We start from the raw sequence: 18,266 nt of genomic DNA, 5'->3' as shown, positions 1-18,266 counted from the left end.
CCCCGTAATGACCCCACATGGCATTATAAACGCAAACTGCCTGGCTGGGTTTTTTAAATAACTACGGCACCAAGAAAAAGACCTCGAGCCTACACAGACCACTTAACTAAAGGCAAGCTCCCACATACCCAGAACCCAGAACCCAGGCCAGGAGCTGGAGCATTACAGGCACCCGGGTGGCCGGGAGGGACCCGTCCCAATCGGACCTCGCTCCTCCCCACACCCAGGAAGAGAGGGTCAGGTTTCAGGCCTGCTCACTCCCCTCTTAAGGATTTGGCATGTCCCCTTCCACAAGTTTCCCAGGATGTTTCCTCAGAGGGTCTTAAACCAAACGGGAGCTTCATGAGCGCTGGTTGTCTACACCCGGCTGTGCAGGACCTGGGCCAGGAGGGCTCCTGCTCACCGCCCGGCTAAGGGCACTGTCACTGGCATGTTCCGCTGAAAAAGGCCAGCAGGTGACAGGGCCCCGCCCCTCGCAGTGTACACAGAGGGAAAGGCCCCGCTTAAAGGGATCAGGGATACCATGTTTTATCATGACGGGTAAACGGCAAACACCGCTGGGTGGAGGGAAACACCTCTGTCCCTGCTCTGCTGAATTTGAGCAGCAGTGAGGCTGCCAGAGGACAAAGAACTGGTCTTCTCACCACCGACACAGACACGCACATCCGCTATCATGACAGCACCGGGCGGCCGCAGCAGCAACGCTGCTGTGGGGCGCTCCTCCCCAATTTCCCTCCTTTGTTTCCCCTTCTCGTCTTACTTGCCTATTTTCTCCACTAGTGTTTTTGTTAGTTTTAATTTTTAAATTTTATTTTAAACTATTTAAGACATTCAGAATGGTACAAAAAGCAAATACTACCTGATACCATTTACACGGACTCGAAAGACCAGCAAGACTCATCCACGCAGTTAGGAATCAGGGTAGGGCGCACCCTGAGCGGGGGTGGTGGCTCTGGCCACGTTTCCGTTTCTGGATTTGGATGCTGCTGGCTGTATGGGTGACCCATTTGTGGAATGTCATCCAGTTGTACCTTTATGAACTGATCCTTTTCTGTATGTAAGCTGTGGGACCCAAATTCGCTCAGCCTCTGTGCCCTTGGCATTTGTCCTGCCCCCAAAGGCCCTGCCCACGTGACTCTGGGCTGAGCCAAGTGACTGGCTTTGGCTGATGGGACAAGAGCAAATATTACAGAAGTAGAGGCTTCAGAGATAATTTGTGAAGCGGGGCCTGTCCCCTGACGCTGCTTTTGGGAACCCTGCAGCCAGCGCTGTATGAACAAGCCTGGGCTAGCCTGCTGGAAACAGAGACAGATGGCTGAGTCACCCATCAGCCCGAGTGATATCAAACGAACCATCAGACACGTGAGTGAGGTCACCCTAGATCACTCAGCCGCGACGGAGCTGCCAGATGACCACCGAGACCAGCTGAGCTGGCCCAGAACAGAGCTGCCTAGCCAAGTTACAGAACCATGAGAAATAAAAGTTCATGTCTTAAATCAGTTTTGGGATAGCTTGTTAAACAGCAAAGGCTAACTAATACACGTTAAATTTTTTAAGGTTTTTTTTTTAAAGGTATCATACTGCTGACATAAGTATAAAAATAGTCAGTTCTTACTATTTACAGATTCCAATTTGCAAATTCATCTATTCACTAAAATTTATTTGTAACCCCAAAATCGATATTTGTAGCACTTTTGTGGTCACTCACAGACACACCCAGAATGGCAAGAAACTTGAGTCACCCAACACACACACACACGCCCAACTGAAGTCAAACAAGGCAGCGCTCTGCCTTCCTGTCTCAGCTCTCACACAGTAAACAAGTGTCCTCCTTGCGGTCTATTCAGTGCCACATCTTTCACATTTTCGTGCTTTTCGTTAGTGCCTTTGCTGTTTAAAATGGCCCCTGAGCCCGTGCTGAAGGGCAAGGACGCTGAGATACATGTGCCTTATAGAAAAAACACGTGTTAGGTCAGCTTCATTCAGGAACGAGTCAGAGTGCTATTGGCCACAAGTTCAATGTCAATGAATCAACAATATGTATTAAATAAGGCGTCTTTCAAAGCTTCTGTATTGATCAGCTGACGAAACTGTGATCGGAGGCTTACAGGAACCTAACCCCGGACTTCCCCTAGGAGCAGTGACTCAGTACTCACTAATTCACAGTGTTGAGAGTGACTTTCTAGAACAGGACTACCAGCAGCCCCTCACTACCCACTGCATGTTTCCTTAAGAGGAGAGGGCCCTAGATGGCTTTGCTGCCACCTCCACAGATCCCAGGTGTGTCCTCTTCACTGCAGGAGTGTCGGAATGAAGGAAAGGAGGCCTGAGTAGATGGGACTCACCGCTAGAGGTGCCTCGGCGAACCTCGCCTGGAATGGGGCTGGGGCTGCAGGGCACTGACTCAGTGGCAGCTTTGCACATGTCCTGTAAAAAAACAGGTGCCTAGGTTACCACGGGGACAGATGCATGAGGTGAGGAACCAGCAGACCCAAAAATCTGAGCAAAACTAAGGGTATTAGAGCTGCTAGAAAAAGATTTTAAAACATTTCACTCCGAACCATGAGAATGCATCAGACAAACCCAAACTGAGAGACATTCGACAAAACACCCGACCAGTACTCTTCAAAACTGTCAAGGTCATGTCTAACTGCTGTGTTATACACCTGAAACCAACATAATATCATATGTCAACTATAATTTAAAAATAAATTTAAAAAACATATACCTCGACTAAATATAGCGAAATATTAAGACCTTAACAAAGTTGATTAGCTATAACTTGAAAAAAACAGAACAAAACTGTCAAGGTCATCAAGAACCTGGGAAGACTATGAAACTCACACATCAAGAGAGAATAAGGAGACATGATAGGTCAATATGGTATGACAACCTGGAACAGAAAAGATTAGTGGGAAAATGGATGAAATCCAAAATGTGTGCAGTTCAGTAACGACAGCAAACCAACACTCATTTCTTAGTTGTGACAAATGTGCCATGGCTACGTAAGATGTTAACATTAAGGGAAGCTGGGTGAAGGACACACAGAAATTTTCTGTACCATTGTTGAAGTTTTTCTAGGAATTGGAAATTGTTCCTAAATTTAAAAGTTTAAAGAAAAAGAAGTTTTGCAGTTTTACTCAGTGACGGTCTCCACGACAACTCAGATGGTGACCCTGGCTTGAGGAAGCCCTCACTGTGCGGTCTCGACCTGGATGATGGACACATGAAGGCCGTCTCTGAAATGGAGGGAAGCTACTAGCCATGACGAGAATTACACCAGCAGCCACTGTGTGGTCAAGCGGAGCACTGGAGAGCGCAGCTCTGGGGCAGTGTTCCTTTTTGGTCAGTGGAAGGAGGAGTAGACGAGTTCATATGAAGGGTGTAGACAACAGGGCCTGGCAGGCCAAGGCAGGCACTTGGTACGTGTTAGTTACCATACGTCACTCCAGGCCTGGCACTCGATGCCACGTACACTATCAGGTAGATGGCCACAGCGACCTATACAGCAGGCGTGTGTGAAAAGCCTGTTTCAGAGACTCAGGGAGGTGAAATCACAAGTCCAAGGTCACTGTAAGCCGGGGGCGGGGGCGGGGGCGTGGGGGTTGGCAGTGATGGAACAACCATATTGTTGGCCAAGTCATCACCTGAATCTCACACAGAAGCTCCTGTCCTGGGGACAGAGAAGAATCCTGGTAATGATAATTATCATTAGTGAGAACCAATTTACAGCTAGAGAAATTAAGTAAAATAAAGCAATGGCTCAAAAAAAAGATGAGAACTAGTAATAATAATTACAGAGAGCCTTTATTGAAGCCCTACTGTTTACACTGTACTAGGGCTTTATATAACTTAATACCACCATCCTATAAAATAGGTTTGCCTATGTACATTCTACAGATGGAGAAAACAAGGCTCAGAGAGGTTAGGCAATGTGCCCAACGTCACACAGCAAATGGTGCAACCAGCCTCAGAACTCAGGTTTGCTTCCAAGCTTCCTGTTGGCTCTGCCACTGCCCCCTACCTGACCCTAAACCCAGAGACAGAGGGGCGGAGCAAAGCACCCACCTGACGGTGCACCACCTTGGCATGTTTGAGGATGGCAATGATGTCGCCCACCACAGTCACGCCCAGCTCATTCATGATTTCCTTGTTGAGATCCAGCAGCATGCTCTTCTGGATCCTGCAAGGGAGGGTCAGTGCTGAGGCCGCAGGTGGGCCAGGCTGGGTGGGCCAGCCGGATCCCTGTTCCCCTGCCTCACCTCGGCCCTCCCCAGGTTCGGCTCTGTCCCCCCAGTGCTCTTACCTGTTATCCACAAACATCACTGCGTAATTGACAGCAGGCCCCGGAGGAATGCCAGCTTCCTTAAAGAACTGGATCCACTCAGAAGTGGCTGGGGGGTGGACAGGGCTCATTATTCACATTACTCTCTTTAGAGAACAGCCACAAAAACCACAGCCGCAAGCAGCAGCTCCCACAAATTAAATGCTTGTCAAATGCCAGGCCCTGGGCTGAGTGCTTCGCATGTACTGTGGAACTAAGCCCACCTCACAACCCATCGGGTTAAGCAGCACTGACTCCTCACTTTGCCAATGAGGAAACTGAGGCAGGGAGAGGCTGGGTGGCTCAGCCCCGGCCACACCGTTAACAAGAAGCAGACGTCCCCAGCCCATGAGCTCCCACACTGCCCTTCTCCTTACGGCTCTGCCCTGCCCCGGAGCGTGACCCGCAGTGATCACCCCCCATGCTAGGCCGATGACTGATTTGGGAGAGCCTGGACTCTGGGTTCTCTGCCCCAGTCCCCACCAGCGGGCCCAGCCCCAGAGGGTGACAGGACCCGCAGGTGGATGGAAAGAAGGGTCACAGAGGTGGCCGTGGGTGTCAGCAAGCCCCTGCCTCATCACAGGAGTGGTCCTGCCTCAGAGTAGGGCACGGAGTTGCAAGCCTAGGCATCCAACCTTGGCTCTGCCATCTCCTGGCTGAGGGGCTTTGGGCAAGTTGTTGGCCGGGGCTTCAGTTTCCTCATTTGTAAATCTGGGGTACGTACTAAGCACCTGGCACAGGCCAGGTCCTGTCCTAGGGCACTGGGGATACCACATGGCACAAGACAACGTCCCTTCCCTCATGAAGCTGACATTCTGAGATAACAGCACCAGCGTCCCCGGGGCCCTGTGCAGACTCAATGAGAAAGTCCAAGCACAGGGCTTAAAATGATGCCTGGCCCAGAGGACGTCCTCAACCACTGTATCATCATTATTGCTACTGCTACTATCCTGCCACCACCAGGCATGGAATACAGACCGGCAGACTCCACCCATGTTGCTTTCTTGTTTCTAAACTTCTTTCTTATTCTCTTGGTGTGACCTTCAAACTGACCCTAACCTGTCAGGCCAGGTGTGAGATAAGAGCACTGATTTCAAGTAGGACTTTTTTTTCACATTTTAGTATCTCTGAAACTAGGATCTACCTCACAAATGATGGTGTGCCAAGTTCAATTGGCAACACATTTCTTTCTTTTTCATGGCACTTAACACTACACTGACAATCCATGCTATCTGATAACAGAAAAAATCTGGTACTACTATGCCAATTTTGCTTGCTCACAGACAACTGAGGCTCAGAGCAGAGAAAGAGACATACTCCTGGCTAGACGTGGCATAGGTGGCAGTGCAGGGCTTGGGCACAGGCCCAGGGGCCATGTCTCTTCCAAAGAGACCCTTGCCCACCTGGCCACAGGCCCAACTCCCCAGATTGAGGCAGGTGAGCTCACGCCCTCAGGACTTCTACCCCAGCCCTGAGGAAAGCAGTACCTTCTTCTGCTTTGCACAGGCACTTGCCACTTGCTAAGCCACGGTGCCCTGGCTTCCATCAACCAAAAGTGGGCACCTTTGTTTAAGTATCAAAAAGCACCACATAATGATTCCCTTTATATAAAATGTCCAGAATGGGTAAATTTATAAAGATGTATAGAGACAGAAGGTAGATTAGTGGTTGCCAAGGACCGGAGAGGAGGGGTGACTGTTAATGGGTATGGGGTTTTGGGAGGAAGATGAAAATGTTTTGAAATTGTGGTGATGATTGCATAATTCTCTGAATATAAAAACCACTGAATTACAGACTTTTAACAGGTGATTGTGTGAAATGTATCTCAATTAAGCTGTTCAGGAAAAAAGAGTACCACACAGGTTGGGGGCAGCTAGCTGCCTAAAACCAAGTCAAGGAACTGCAGAAGTCCCCACATCTGGGTGACACCATCATTTCATGCACAGCAAGTCCTCAAATAATGTTGTTTCATTCAATGTTATTTCGTTACATTTTGACAAGATGCCGTATGAACTTAACTCTCGTTTATGTCAATTAGCCTGTGGTAAAACTGGTTTTATTATACACCGGTTCTGCTTAAAATCACAGAACCCGCTGATGACATTAAGTGAGGGCTTACAGTACTACTAAGAAGGAAAAGGTGCTACCAATCAAACGATCATAAGCCACCAGCTGTAAGACTACCCCCATTTCAGAAATAAGATGGGCAACAATGTGAGTCTTGGCTTGCTACACACACCGGGAGACAAGTGCTAAACTGTTCACAGCAGCTTGTCTGCTGCAGCCCCAACCCAGAAACGCTGCAATGGCCACTGACAGTAGCATCAATAAACTAACAGTGGTCACTCGGGTGGTGAAATACTATACAGCAATGAAAAAGAAAGAACTACAGCTACACAGAGCCGTTAAGTGACTCTCAGACATCACGTTCAGCCAAAGGAGCCAAACACGGAAGCACGCACAGCCTAATTTCATTATATTAGTTCAAAACCAAAGTCTTTGGAATACAGATATTTTCATTGGTGGTACAACTACGGAAAAACGTAAGGAGGGAGTACCACAAAGATAAGATAGTGGTTTATTCCATCTGGATGAAGGAAAGGGTTGTGATTGGGGTGGGGCCCTCAGGGGGCTGGCAATATTCTATTCTTGACCTAAAGGGGGATAGCTTTTTAAAAATCTTTTCATTGAATTATAAAGTACATGCCTAAGAGGACAAACAAGTGGACAGATTTTTCATAAACCAGCAAACCCATGTAACCAGCACCCAGATCAAGAAACAAAACATTTCCAAATACGGGAAGCGCCCCACCCATTCTCCCTGCGAAGTCGCTTCTCCCTGCCTCGCAGGGCAACCACCACCTTCTCACAGCATCAGTTGGTTTTGCCTGTTTCTGTGCTTTATATAAATGGAATCATAAAGGACACACTCAGATGTTTGCTTTTTAATTGGTCTTATAACCAAACATTTTTTAAATAATTCTTAAAAATTTTTAAAGCTACCAGTTAATCTCTGTGCTTTGACAATCCCAAAATAGAGCTTAAAGAGAACATGATAAGGCTCTTGAGAATAATAACGATAGCTAACATTTGTAGAGAACTATGCCCAAGATTTTACTTGCGATAATCTCTTTAATCCCCTTACAACATCCCAAGATGTAGGGAGAATCAGTATCTCCATTTTACAGGTGAGAAAACTGAGGCTCTGACAGGCCACGTGGAAAATCTGCTGGACTTCATAGCCCAAGTTCTTTTTTACATCTAGGCTAGTATCAGAAGGCCAAGATGCAGGGAGGAGGCGGGTAGGCCTTGGACAGGCCCCGGCCCCGCCACCACGTTCCTCAGACTACAGCTGTTCCTGCCTGTGAACCGGCCCTCCCTCCCCCATCCCGTCTCCCCACACCAAGGTCATACCTCAAAAAGGGCAGTGGGGAGAGGGGGCCCTGGAGAGAAGGCCACAGACTCACCCATAGTCACTGAGACCATTGTCGCCCTGGCCCCAATGCTGCTCCCTGGAGCCTGGAAAAGAGAACGAGGGGAGAGGGCCCATAAGTCGCTGCCGGCTGAGTGTCCGTCCTTCTCTCGCTGCCTGTCCGCCAGAGGAGAGTTCCTGGACTGGGGGCTCAGAGCCCAGGAATAGCCTGGGGCAGCTGGCAGGAAGTCAGCCTGGGCCAGAGCTGCCACCACAACTATCACTTCTGCCTGAGACAAGACCTAGGGACAGCAAATGTCTATATCTCCATTCCCACACCTCAAAAATCTCTAGCTTGAATAAGAGAGACAGAAAAAAGACACCCCCTGCCCAAGACTTTAGCCATAAATATCCATTCATTCATTCATTCGAAAACCATTTACTAAGCACCAACTACGTGTGAGGCACTGTTCTAGGAACCAGGGAGACTGATATGAACAAAAACATGGAGCTTGGCACCTAGGTGAGGACGGGGGAAAGGGGAAGACACAGTGAACAGATAGAATGGTTGACGATGTAGTATAGAAAGCCTTGCGTGTCATGGAGAAAACATGGAGGGCTGGGAAGGCAAGAACTGTAATTCTAAATAGAATGACCAGGGCAGACTTCTCTGAAGTGACATTAGAGACCCAAAGGAGGTAGACAGGAATGAGCCAGAGGAAGTGTCCCAGGAGCAGACATGGCAAGTCCAGTGCCCTGAGCCGGGACTCCATCTGGCATATCTGAGGGACAGCAAGGAGCCAGCGTGGCTGCAGTGGAGTGAGCAAGGAGGAGAGTGTGGGGAGACGAGGGCAGGGAGGTGGGGCTCCAGGTCAGGAGGGGCCTCGGAGAAGAAATGAAAAAACGTTTTCACTTAGGTAACATTAGCAGGTGCTAGAAAGTTGTTCAAGACACATCAGCAGCATTGTCTCCTGGACAGTGCTAGCCGGAGATATTCCTAAAGGGAAACTAAAGGAAAGAACTTTCTCTCCTGATAATTCAATGCTCTCTGACTCTGGGACCACCTGTCCCAAACTTCCCACTTAGCCCTCCTCCTCATCTCTGACCCAGCTGTCTCCTCCATCTCCTCTGCCCTCGTCCTTCACTCTGCTCCCCGCCACCCACCCCAACCCCCAGTTTTGATCCTTCACCATCACCCCTCCTCTGCCTCTCCCACAGGGGCAGAAGGCCATCTGTCCCGTACACACAATCTGCTCCTCCTTAACCCCATTTTGATGGTATAACAGAGACAGTATAGGAGGAAGGACTCTGGAACCAGACTGCAGGGTTCAAATCTGGTTCTACCAACTTACTAGCTGTGTGGTCTTGGCAGGTTACTGCGCCAGACAGGTCTCGGTGTCCCCATCTGCAAATTGGAACGATACAAACCTTACCTTAGAGAACTGCTGTGAGGGCTACGTGGGTTTCTACATATGAAGCAGCTGAGACAGTGCCTGGTGCATAGCAACGATCCTGCGAGTCTAGGTTATCCTTAACTCTCAGGCCTCCCAGCCCAGCCTTCCCTTTAACACCCAAGGCCTTTGCCTGCCTCCCGGTTTTCACAAGGAATGTCACCTGTGCCTGGAAGGCTTACCTCCTCCTGTCCTGGCAAGCCTTTCACTCTGTTTAGCTGCCATCTGCTTTGGGAAGCTTTCCCCAAGTCCCCACATGTGAGACTCTCTCCTCTGCCGCCAGCCAGGACTTATCCTGCCCTTCACCAGCTTCCGCTGCATCTCTTATGGATGAACATGACCACAGGCATCTCTCCTTCCTGTACCTGACTCCCTAAAACCCACTTCCCCTCTTGGGTTTTACTGCTGGACAAGGTCAACTGACATCTCCCAAAGAGCGGGGCACGGAGGGGCTTCAAGATGTCAGAACATTGCACATACCAGGCCCTCACCAGGACCAGAGCCAGGCATCCTGCTGATGCCTCACAACCCCCTCATGAGTAAGGACTATTATTAGTCTCATCTTAATCGATGAGAAAAAAAAAAAAAAAACTAATTGAGGTGTAGTCATTTGCCAAATGCCACATCTAGCAAGTGGCTTTACCGGGATTCAAAGACAAGTTCTCCCTGATTCCAGGGCCCAGGCAGGAGCTCTCGTTCAATGTCCACATGACAGGCACCGAGTACATACACGCTTCAGTGACCCCTCACAACCGTGGGGGAAGAAAGTAAAAATGATCCCCAATCTCACAGATGAGTGGCAGGTCCAAGGTCACACAGCAAGTAACCGCTGGGCTAGGACTTGAACTCAAGTCAGTGCATCAGCTATGATTAATGCTGGTCGAGGGATTACTACAGGCTAGGCACTGTAGTCTGTCTTTGCAAGGTTCCACCTAATGCTTACCAGAAGCCTTTAAATACTGGTATCCTCCCACAGCTTCAGAATTTCCTGCTGGATTCAGTTTCCTCTCTCCACCATTAAAAGCCCATCTCCAACACTCTCTGAACAGTGAAAATTATTAATATGGAAAAATGACCACTTCCAAAACTCGAGTAATTATAATGTACTAGATGCCCTGTGCTAAGCCCTTAGAAGGCTTGGATCCAAATCCCAATTCTACCACTTCCTAATCCTCACTCTGAGGCAAGTGGCTTAATCTTTCTGGATTTCACTTCCCTCAATTATAAAGTAAGAATGACAGGAATATCTATTGTTCAAGTGGTTAGAGGGATTAAATGAGTTCTTAAATGCCAAGCCGTTAGAACAATGCTCAGTAGGTGATGAGTACTATGTACGTGTGCATGAAATAAAATAGAAAAATCTTCAGTGAGCTAGGGGAAGGGTAGGGCAGTCACTGACCTATATAAGCTATATGCAAAGCGTGAGCTGAGAACAGAGTATAAAATAACGTGAAGGGGTCCATGGGACCTGAAAACATGGAATCACACAGCATAAGTTATTCCCTTTTGAATCTCCATTTCTGTCTACAATTTAATAGACTATTCTGATTCCATTGAACTTCGGGTTTAAGTGCTCCTTTTCATGGCCAGCCAGGCCAGTTTTCATTAAGATAGCAAATACAATTTTTCTTCTCAAATTAAGTGGAGGAAAATGCATCAGCGGTTTTAAAGAAAATGAAAAATCTAATACTATGAGATTTGGAAAAATTGGCCAAATAGTAAGTGGCTGGATATTGATTTCCCCGATTGTCCTATTGCTGTCTTTGAGCTTCCTCCATCTCTCTATTTCAAGTCCCAGCTACACCAATGACTCTTCAGAGTCATTATTATGACAGTCCCAATCTATCAAGCTCCTACTCAATACCGTGCCAGGCCCTGTGCTAAGGGCTTTACACCCACCTTTCATTAGCATCCTCACAATGACCCTATGATACTTGGACTACTAGTCCTCATTGTATAGATGAAGAAAGTGAGGTTCGGAGAGATGGAGGCACAGGCCCACTGCCACAAAGTGGAACTGAGACTTGAACTGAAATCTGTCAGCCTCCAAGTCCAACAGTCACGCTCCCATACCCGCATCTTCCATGCTAAGCGCAAATATTACCATCAATACTAACAACAGTACAATAAGAGTGAGCACTGTGCCAGGCACTGAGCGAGGGACTCCAACATGCAGGAGCTGACTTCTCACTCCAATCCATGAGGAGGGAGCTACAGTCGGATTCTGACCCCCATTCTACAGAGGAGGAAACTGAGGTTCAGAGAAAGAAGTCGCTTGTCCGAGGCCGCACAGCTGCGCCGTGACTGATTCCAGAGCCCCGGAGGCCATCCATCGCCACCGTTTCCGGCCCAGTCCCACCTCCCCGACTCGTGCCTCACCTGGACCTCCAGGCCCGCGCCCACTCGCGCCACCCGCCCTCCCTCCCGGCGGCGCCAACAGTCAGACACTCCTCCTCGGCCCGGCGGCCCGCCCCGGAAGCGTCGCCCTCACCGCCGGAAGCCGGACTGACCCGCGCACCCTACCCCCCCCCGGCCTCTCTAGCCCACTGGGCCGCCACCAACGAGAGCGAGGCCGCAACTGTCACGTGACCTCTCCCGGTCTCCCAGGTGCTTCCCTCCGCCCGGCGCTAGCGAGGAGCGCGGCCAATGAGAAAGGCGCGGGCCCGGCCTCCGCCAGCCGCAGTCCAGCTCGAGTGCGCCTGCGCGCGGCGGGGGCGGTCAGGCCAGGCTCCAGTCCTGAAGGTGCGTGCGGGGCTGGGTCCGGGAGTGGGAGACGTGAAGTGCAGGTACTGTGCGATTCGGGGGTGCGGCGCCTCGGCTGCCCTCCTCGTGTTGTCACCTCGTGTCTATAATGCATCTCTACCCTTACGTCGTCCTCGGTCCCTTTATATCGCCATTCCTCCATATGTCGCATCCTGCTTAAATAGTCACCCTTCCCCTTCTGTCGCTATCATGCTCCCACTGTCGCCATCAACCCCCTTAACTCGCTTTCGTCCCCTCTAAGCCCCCATTTCCACCACAGGTCGCAATTGCCACTTTTAAGTCTCCATCGCCTTTTTATGTTTCCTGCACCCATCTTTTTGTTATTTCTCCGTTATGGAATCCTTACTTCTCATAAACCGTCATTATGCATGCGTGTCACCTGCGCACGCCACCTGTCACCCTCTCCTTAATTGTGTGCATGATCCCTTTATGTTATTCTCACCCCCGCGTCACCATCCCTGCCATGTCACCTTTGCTCCTCTGGCAGTCACCATCCATCCCTCCTACTTTTAGTTTTCCCCAAAAGGAGCCACCCTGCCATACAGTTTTTTTTTCCTTCATGTCTTCGTCATTTGCCAGTGTCACCTTTAACATACTCGCCACCATGTGGGGTACTAGAGCCCATCACCAGGGGTGTGTCAGAATCCCAGCTCCACCACTAAACCTCTGGATAACCTTGACCACCGAATCACACCTTTGTAATCTCAACATCCTCATCTATGAAATGCACACAGGAACCTACATGGATGATTGTGAGGATTCTGCCAGTTTATTCGTGTGCTATGCCCAGCTTGACGTGGCAGTTTGGGCTGATATTGTTGTTAACCATGTCATTCTCACCCTCATCCAATCACCTTCATCACCTCATGGTCGCTCCCTCTCTCCCCAGCTGCCGTCATCATTGCCATGGTGTCAGTCACACTCCCTGTATCACCATACCCTCTGCCATGACAGCCACCCCACGCCACCCTACGTCACGATCTCCATATTGTCCTCATTCTGCCACGTCACCACACCTGAGGAGGTGGCCCATCACCCGTCACGAACATTCTTCATCAACATTGGGGGTGACGGGGATTATAGGTAGCTTAGACCCAGACCTCCCTTGACTTTTAGAACTGGGGGTACAGAGAGGTGAGGCAGTCATACATCAGCAACCCCGACTCCCCAGGTGGAGAGGTAAGTGTTATTCACTCAGCTTGCTTGAGCAAAGCAGTGTAGGACAGTGGTTAGCAATGTGTGCCTGGGGGCTGGAACACCCTGGTTCCAGTCTCGGTTCTAGCGCTTAGTACTTAAATAGTTGCATGACTTTGGGCAGGTGGCTTAATGTCCCTGTGCCTCGGTTTCTGTACCTGCAACATGGGAATGAAAATGCAAGTTATTCATTCAACGTGTTCTACATGCCCAACCCCGTGCTAGGCACTGGGGACACCTCTATACTAACGGAGCTCCCTGGCCTCACGGAGTTTACAGGGGAAAGAGACAATTAGCAAACAGGTAAGAATATTACAGGACGCGTTAGAAGAGGGAATGGGGTCTGCACAACAAGATCGTAATTTTAAATAAGGTAGTCAGAAAAGGTTTTCTGAGGTGATGACATTTGAACAAAGACCCAGAGGAGGGGAGAGTGGTGTGGCTGTCTCAGGGAGGAGCATCCTGGGCAGAGAGAACAGCAAATGCAAAGGTCCTGAGAGAGGAACATGGAATGTTTAGGAATCTTTAAAGGGTGGCAAGGAAACCAGTGAGGGAGGAAAGGGCTGGGCGATGAGGTCCGAGGAGTGATGGGGGCTGATCAGCTGGGGGTTCATGGGCGTGGAGAAGATTTTGGCCTCACTCTGAGGTGGGAGCCACTAGAGGATTTGGAGGAGAGGAGGGATGCAATCTGATGTGATGTGATATGACATGAAGCAGCGGCAGCAGTTCTAGAACTTCCAAGGATGGATCGGCAAGAGCAACCCATTGGAAGGAGAGCCAGAGTCCTCTTCTTAAAGCTGAATTTACATATCCTTTCTATTCGGAGAAAGCCTCAACTGCCCCTCTCACAGATTGGAGGGGGAGGGGACGTTAGTAGTTTTGAAGAGGCCAAAGCCACCTCTGGGTGCAACTGCTGTTTGGGGAGGGAGAAATGGAGGGCAGCTACAGACCTGCAGACGATAAACAGCAGGAGAGGCAGCTGTCCACCCCTGGGACCTTGAGGCAGCCTGGGTTCAAATCCTGGCTCCGCTGTTTCCTGGCTGTGTCCCTTTGAGCCAATCACTTAACCTCCCTGGATCTTTAGTTCCCTTATCTGTTAAGTGGCGCTAAAACAACAACTGTTGTGAGAATTAAATATATAAATATTTATATAAATAAATATATCGAGCAGTGCCTGGTTCAGTAAACATAAGGAGCCCTACCTTTAACAGGCTCAGGCCTCCCTCGGGGGGCAGCAAGGAAAAATCATTCTGCCTTATTTTGTGTCCATGAGTTGGCTGGACAGTGTAGTGTCCAGGAACAGAATTGAGCTCTGGGTTCAAATTCCTGCAGACAAACCGACGCTGTGCAACCTGGGCAGTGATTTCTCTGAGCCCTGCCCCACACCTGAAAAACAGGGATAATAATGCCTCTTTATCCCAAATGTGTTGTGTTGTCATTTTTGAACTCAGACATCCACCATTTTCAATTGCGATGCCACTATACACCCTTCCCTGCTTGCTTTTTCTCTCCCAGGCGCATACTGTGTGTTTCACTCATTTATCTATTGTCTCACTCCCCCCAAAGTATGTCATCTTTACTAGGGATTTTTTTCTTTCTGTTCTGTGCTGTAGCTCCAGTTTCTAAACAGGACTTGTCAGCAAGTAGTCACTGAATAAATACAAATTGAATGGATAAGTGAATGAACTGGCTCTGAGCACCTGCCATGTGCTGTCCCTGTGCCAGGTGGTCCTGGGGACACAGCAGTGACAGACAGCCCTGCCCTCCTGAGTTTCACAGTCTGGTGGGAGACACAGACGCATCACCAGGCAGCGATGTCCCAGAGTTGTCAGGGCTGGGATGGAGAGGCTCAGGGGACCGTCATAGCCCAGAGTGGGTGCCTGAACAGCTGCAGGGTTCGTGGAGAACTTCCTGGAGTAGGTGTTACACAAGCTGATAGGAATGAGCAACATGAAGAGAGAAAGGTGTGTTAGGAGGAAAAAGTGTGGGAGGATTGGTGGTAAAAGTGGTTTCGGTTCAAGGAACCAAAAGATACTAAATATGGCTGGGACATAAAGGATGCCGAGAGAGTAAGTTATTAGATCGTTCAGGGCTCTGGGAGCCACAGTGAGGAGCTGAGGCTTTGTCCTGAGGGCACCGGGCAGTTTTTGAGCAGGGTGGGGAGTCAGGGCTTCCTGGAGGAGGTGGCGCATAGGCTGAGGTGAAGAATGGGTTAAAACAGCTGCCCTCAAAATGGGACTTGGGGAGGAGCAGGTTTGGGAGAGGTGTTGACAATTGGGGACATGCTGGGTGTGAGGGGCTTAGGGACACCTCGGGGGAGGTATCTAGAAGGCTGTGGGACTCTTCAGAATGAGTTCAGGGAAGACATAAGATTTGGAAACGGCTTTGGTGTCAAAAAGGGAATTGAATCTGCAGTGGCGGGAAGGCCCACAGGTTCGGACAGGGTCAGCAGTTTGCACTTTGTCCCAAAGGCAGTGGGGAGCCACGTAGGCAGTTCGGGTGGGGACAGGACTGCTTAGATTTTTGAGTTCCAAATCAGAAGTATTCGTCATTCATGCTGAAGTTTTTGCTGTTGTTGTTTACCTATTTATTTAATCATTTTTCAGACCCAGCCATCTTCTCCCCCTAGAAGGGGCACCTTCTAGGGAGGGGTCCTTTGAAATAAAAGTTCTACTGCTCAAAACAAAAACAGACAAACAGAAGTTTACAAAACCAGTGCTCTGTTCTGTTTTCCGTAGACCTGACCACAGACGATTGTCTGCACAATCCAGGTAAAATTGGTCCCTTTAAACATGAGAACATTTCGGTTTTGAACCATATGGAAGGTCTGTGGATTTGTGTCCGCTTCCTGTGGTGTGATCTGTCCGCTGTTTCAGCAGCTAATTGGCCTCACACCCTCCTTTGTAGTCAGAAGGCTTGAATCAACCTTGAATCGACCTTGAATTTTACTCTCAGGCTGAGATGCCATTATCTGCTCCTATCCCATCTGCTCTGGGCTTAGAACATAAACTAGTTATCACTGTGTATAAACCAAGTGTCACTATATCTAGAGAGACGGCTAAGAAAGTCTTTTCTCAGAGGTTTCCATTTCTACTCCATTTCCTCTGTTTTTAACAAACATTTCTCGAGTGGTTACATTGTGCTGGGGACTGGGGGATAGAGGAAGAAACCAGACACAGACTTAGCTTTTCAGGGGACACCGTTATCTGTGATAAAGTATGTACAGGGTGCCAGGGGGCACACAGATGTCACTAGCAAGGTTGTAACTGGAGTTTACTGTGCTACCTGCCCGCCATGGATGTTTTCACTGACTTCCCAGCAGATATGAGGTTGGTATATGTCTCCAATTGTTCTGAGAACGGAATGAGGCTCAGAGAAAGGAGCCTCTTCTGCCAGTGACACACAGAGCCGAGACCCAAATGCAGGGCTGTGGGGACTCCGAGACCCAGCCCTGTAAACCATTCAAAGATCCTCCAACCACCTCCTCTAGATGGGTATAAGATGATCCTCATTTTATAGATGAGGCCAGTGGGGCTCAGAGACGTAAAGTCCCACATCTGAGGTTATTCACTAAGGAAGTAAGTGTGGGGTTTGGACCCTGGACCATCCATCCGATCCAAAGCGCCGCTGTGGAAAAAGGGATCCAACCTACCCCACCGTCACCCAGAGTGGAGTGTTCAGGAGACTGTCCCAACACGAGTCTCAAAAACCCAGTGGGTTTTACTTCCTCCTTTTCTGCGGTCTGTGGTATCACACCTCAAAGGAGGGCACAGGCCAAGGGGGACAGGGAGAGTCTGGACTGGAGCGGGCACACTTGCTGGCAGAGGTGCAAGGAAGCGAAGCTTAAGGACCAGGCTGAGTATTACACCAGAACCCCATCTAGGGGTCTAGGGCCCCGGGCACACAGGAGACAGCTGAGAATGCCAGCACCCGCCAGCCTTGCTTTGTACGCGCTGCTGCCAGGGCCACCTTCGGTTTCACTCTGCCCTGCCTTCCCCCCTGCCCCAGGGGTCTGTGGATGGGGGTTGCTGGATACTCCTCTAGCTGGGGCCATAGTCCTTTTCTGGAGACTGGGATGTGGGGAAAGGGTACCCCAGCAAGGGGCCTGAACCTCATAATTTAATTTCCATAGAAGTCCTATATGCATTTTAAAAATTAAATAGTAACTAAAGGCCTACAGTGAAAAGCAACCATCTTACCTGGGGCTTGGGGGGGTGAGGGTAATAATGCCTTTTGTCTTTTTGCGGGGGCTGTTAGGAACTTTGACACAATCACATTTATTGAGAACCTCTTGCATGCCCATTCTGTGCACTTGATATAAATCAATTCCTTTGAGTCAAAGAAGCCACCTGGATAGAATTTAGACAGCTCAAATTATATATGTTCAAAACACATTTGTTTATTATCTACTCATTCATTCTTTATTCCTGATCTTTTCCTCAAACTTGCTCCCCATCAGTCTTCCCCGGCTCAGCTACTGGTTCCTCCATCCATGAGCTGCTCAGGCCAAAAGCCTTGGAGTCATCCTCGGCTCCTTACTTTACCTGGATTCTACCTCCAGTCCAATTAGAAACCAAGTCGGCTCCTATCCACACTGAGCATACTCCTGCCTCAGGGCCTTTGCACAGGCCTGCTTGGACCACTCTAAGAAGTCTGTGTAGCTCCCTCCCTCCCCCCAAATTTTTTTTCTCAGGTATCCCCTTCTCAGGGAGGCCTTCTCTGACCTTAATTAAAATTGCAAACAATCCCAAACCCACCCTTACCCTGTCCTTTCCTGGTCCTCTATATAGCACTTATTACCTTATAGCATGTAATTTACTTATTTTGCTTTTTGTCTGTCTGCCTTCATGTCTTTTGTTCACAGCAGTATCTCCAGCACCTAAAACAGTGCCTGGTGCACAGCTACTCGAGATATTTGTATAAAATTCATGAACAGCCTTGTGAAAAGTAGGTGCCAATATACTATGCCCATTTTGCAGATGGAGAAACTAAGGCACAGATGCACTGTCACTTCTCAAGGTCAAATGGTCACATAAGTGCTGAGGCTCATATTTTAATCAGGCATCTGGTTCTGGAACCCACAGTATTAACTGCCTCTTAAATCCAATCCAGTCTAAACCAC

The 18,266-nt window shown here is 49.2% G+C and overlaps 1 protein-coding gene and 1 long non-coding RNA gene across 2 annotated transcripts in view; one reads left to right on the top strand and one right to left on the bottom strand.

Annotated features, from left to right (window-relative positions):
- Positions 1–11,644, bottom strand: part of CUNH19orf47 (chromosome unknown C19orf47 homolog) — a 20,096-nt gene extending 8,452 nt beyond the window's left edge. The window contains exons 1-6 of the mRNA XM_023537906.1: positions 11,567–11,644; positions 9,089–9,141; positions 7,792–7,843; positions 4,307–4,394; positions 4,069–4,183; positions 2,346–2,427 (exon numbers count right to left, since the gene is read on the bottom strand). Coding sequence (XP_023393674.1) covers positions 2,346–2,427; positions 4,069–4,183; positions 4,307–4,394; positions 7,792–7,810 — 304 coding nt within the window. The 5' untranslated portion in view covers positions 7,811–7,843; positions 9,089–9,141; positions 11,567–11,644. The remainder of the gene's footprint in view (positions 1–2,345; positions 2,428–4,068; positions 4,184–4,306; positions 4,395–7,791; positions 7,844–9,088; positions 9,142–11,566) is intronic.
- Positions 11,645–11,903: 259 nt separating this feature from the next.
- LOC111746856 lies at positions 11,904–14,751 on the top strand. Its single transcript, XR_002783281.1, has 3 exons — positions 11,904–11,973; positions 12,840–13,129; positions 13,269–14,751. It is a non-coding gene; the product is annotated as an uncharacterized LOC111746856 (long non-coding RNA).
- The last annotated feature ends 3,515 nt before the right edge of the window (positions 14,752–18,266 follow it).

Source organism: Pteropus vampyrus, unplaced genomic scaffold, assembly GCF_000151845.1.
Source record: "Pteropus vampyrus isolate Shadow unplaced genomic scaffold, Pvam_2.0 Scaffold203, whole genome shotgun sequence".
Classification (NCBI taxonomy): Eukaryota; Metazoa; Chordata; class Mammalia; order Chiroptera; family Pteropodidae; genus Pteropus; species Pteropus vampyrus.
This window is presented reverse-complemented; position numbering and strand designations above follow the sequence as displayed.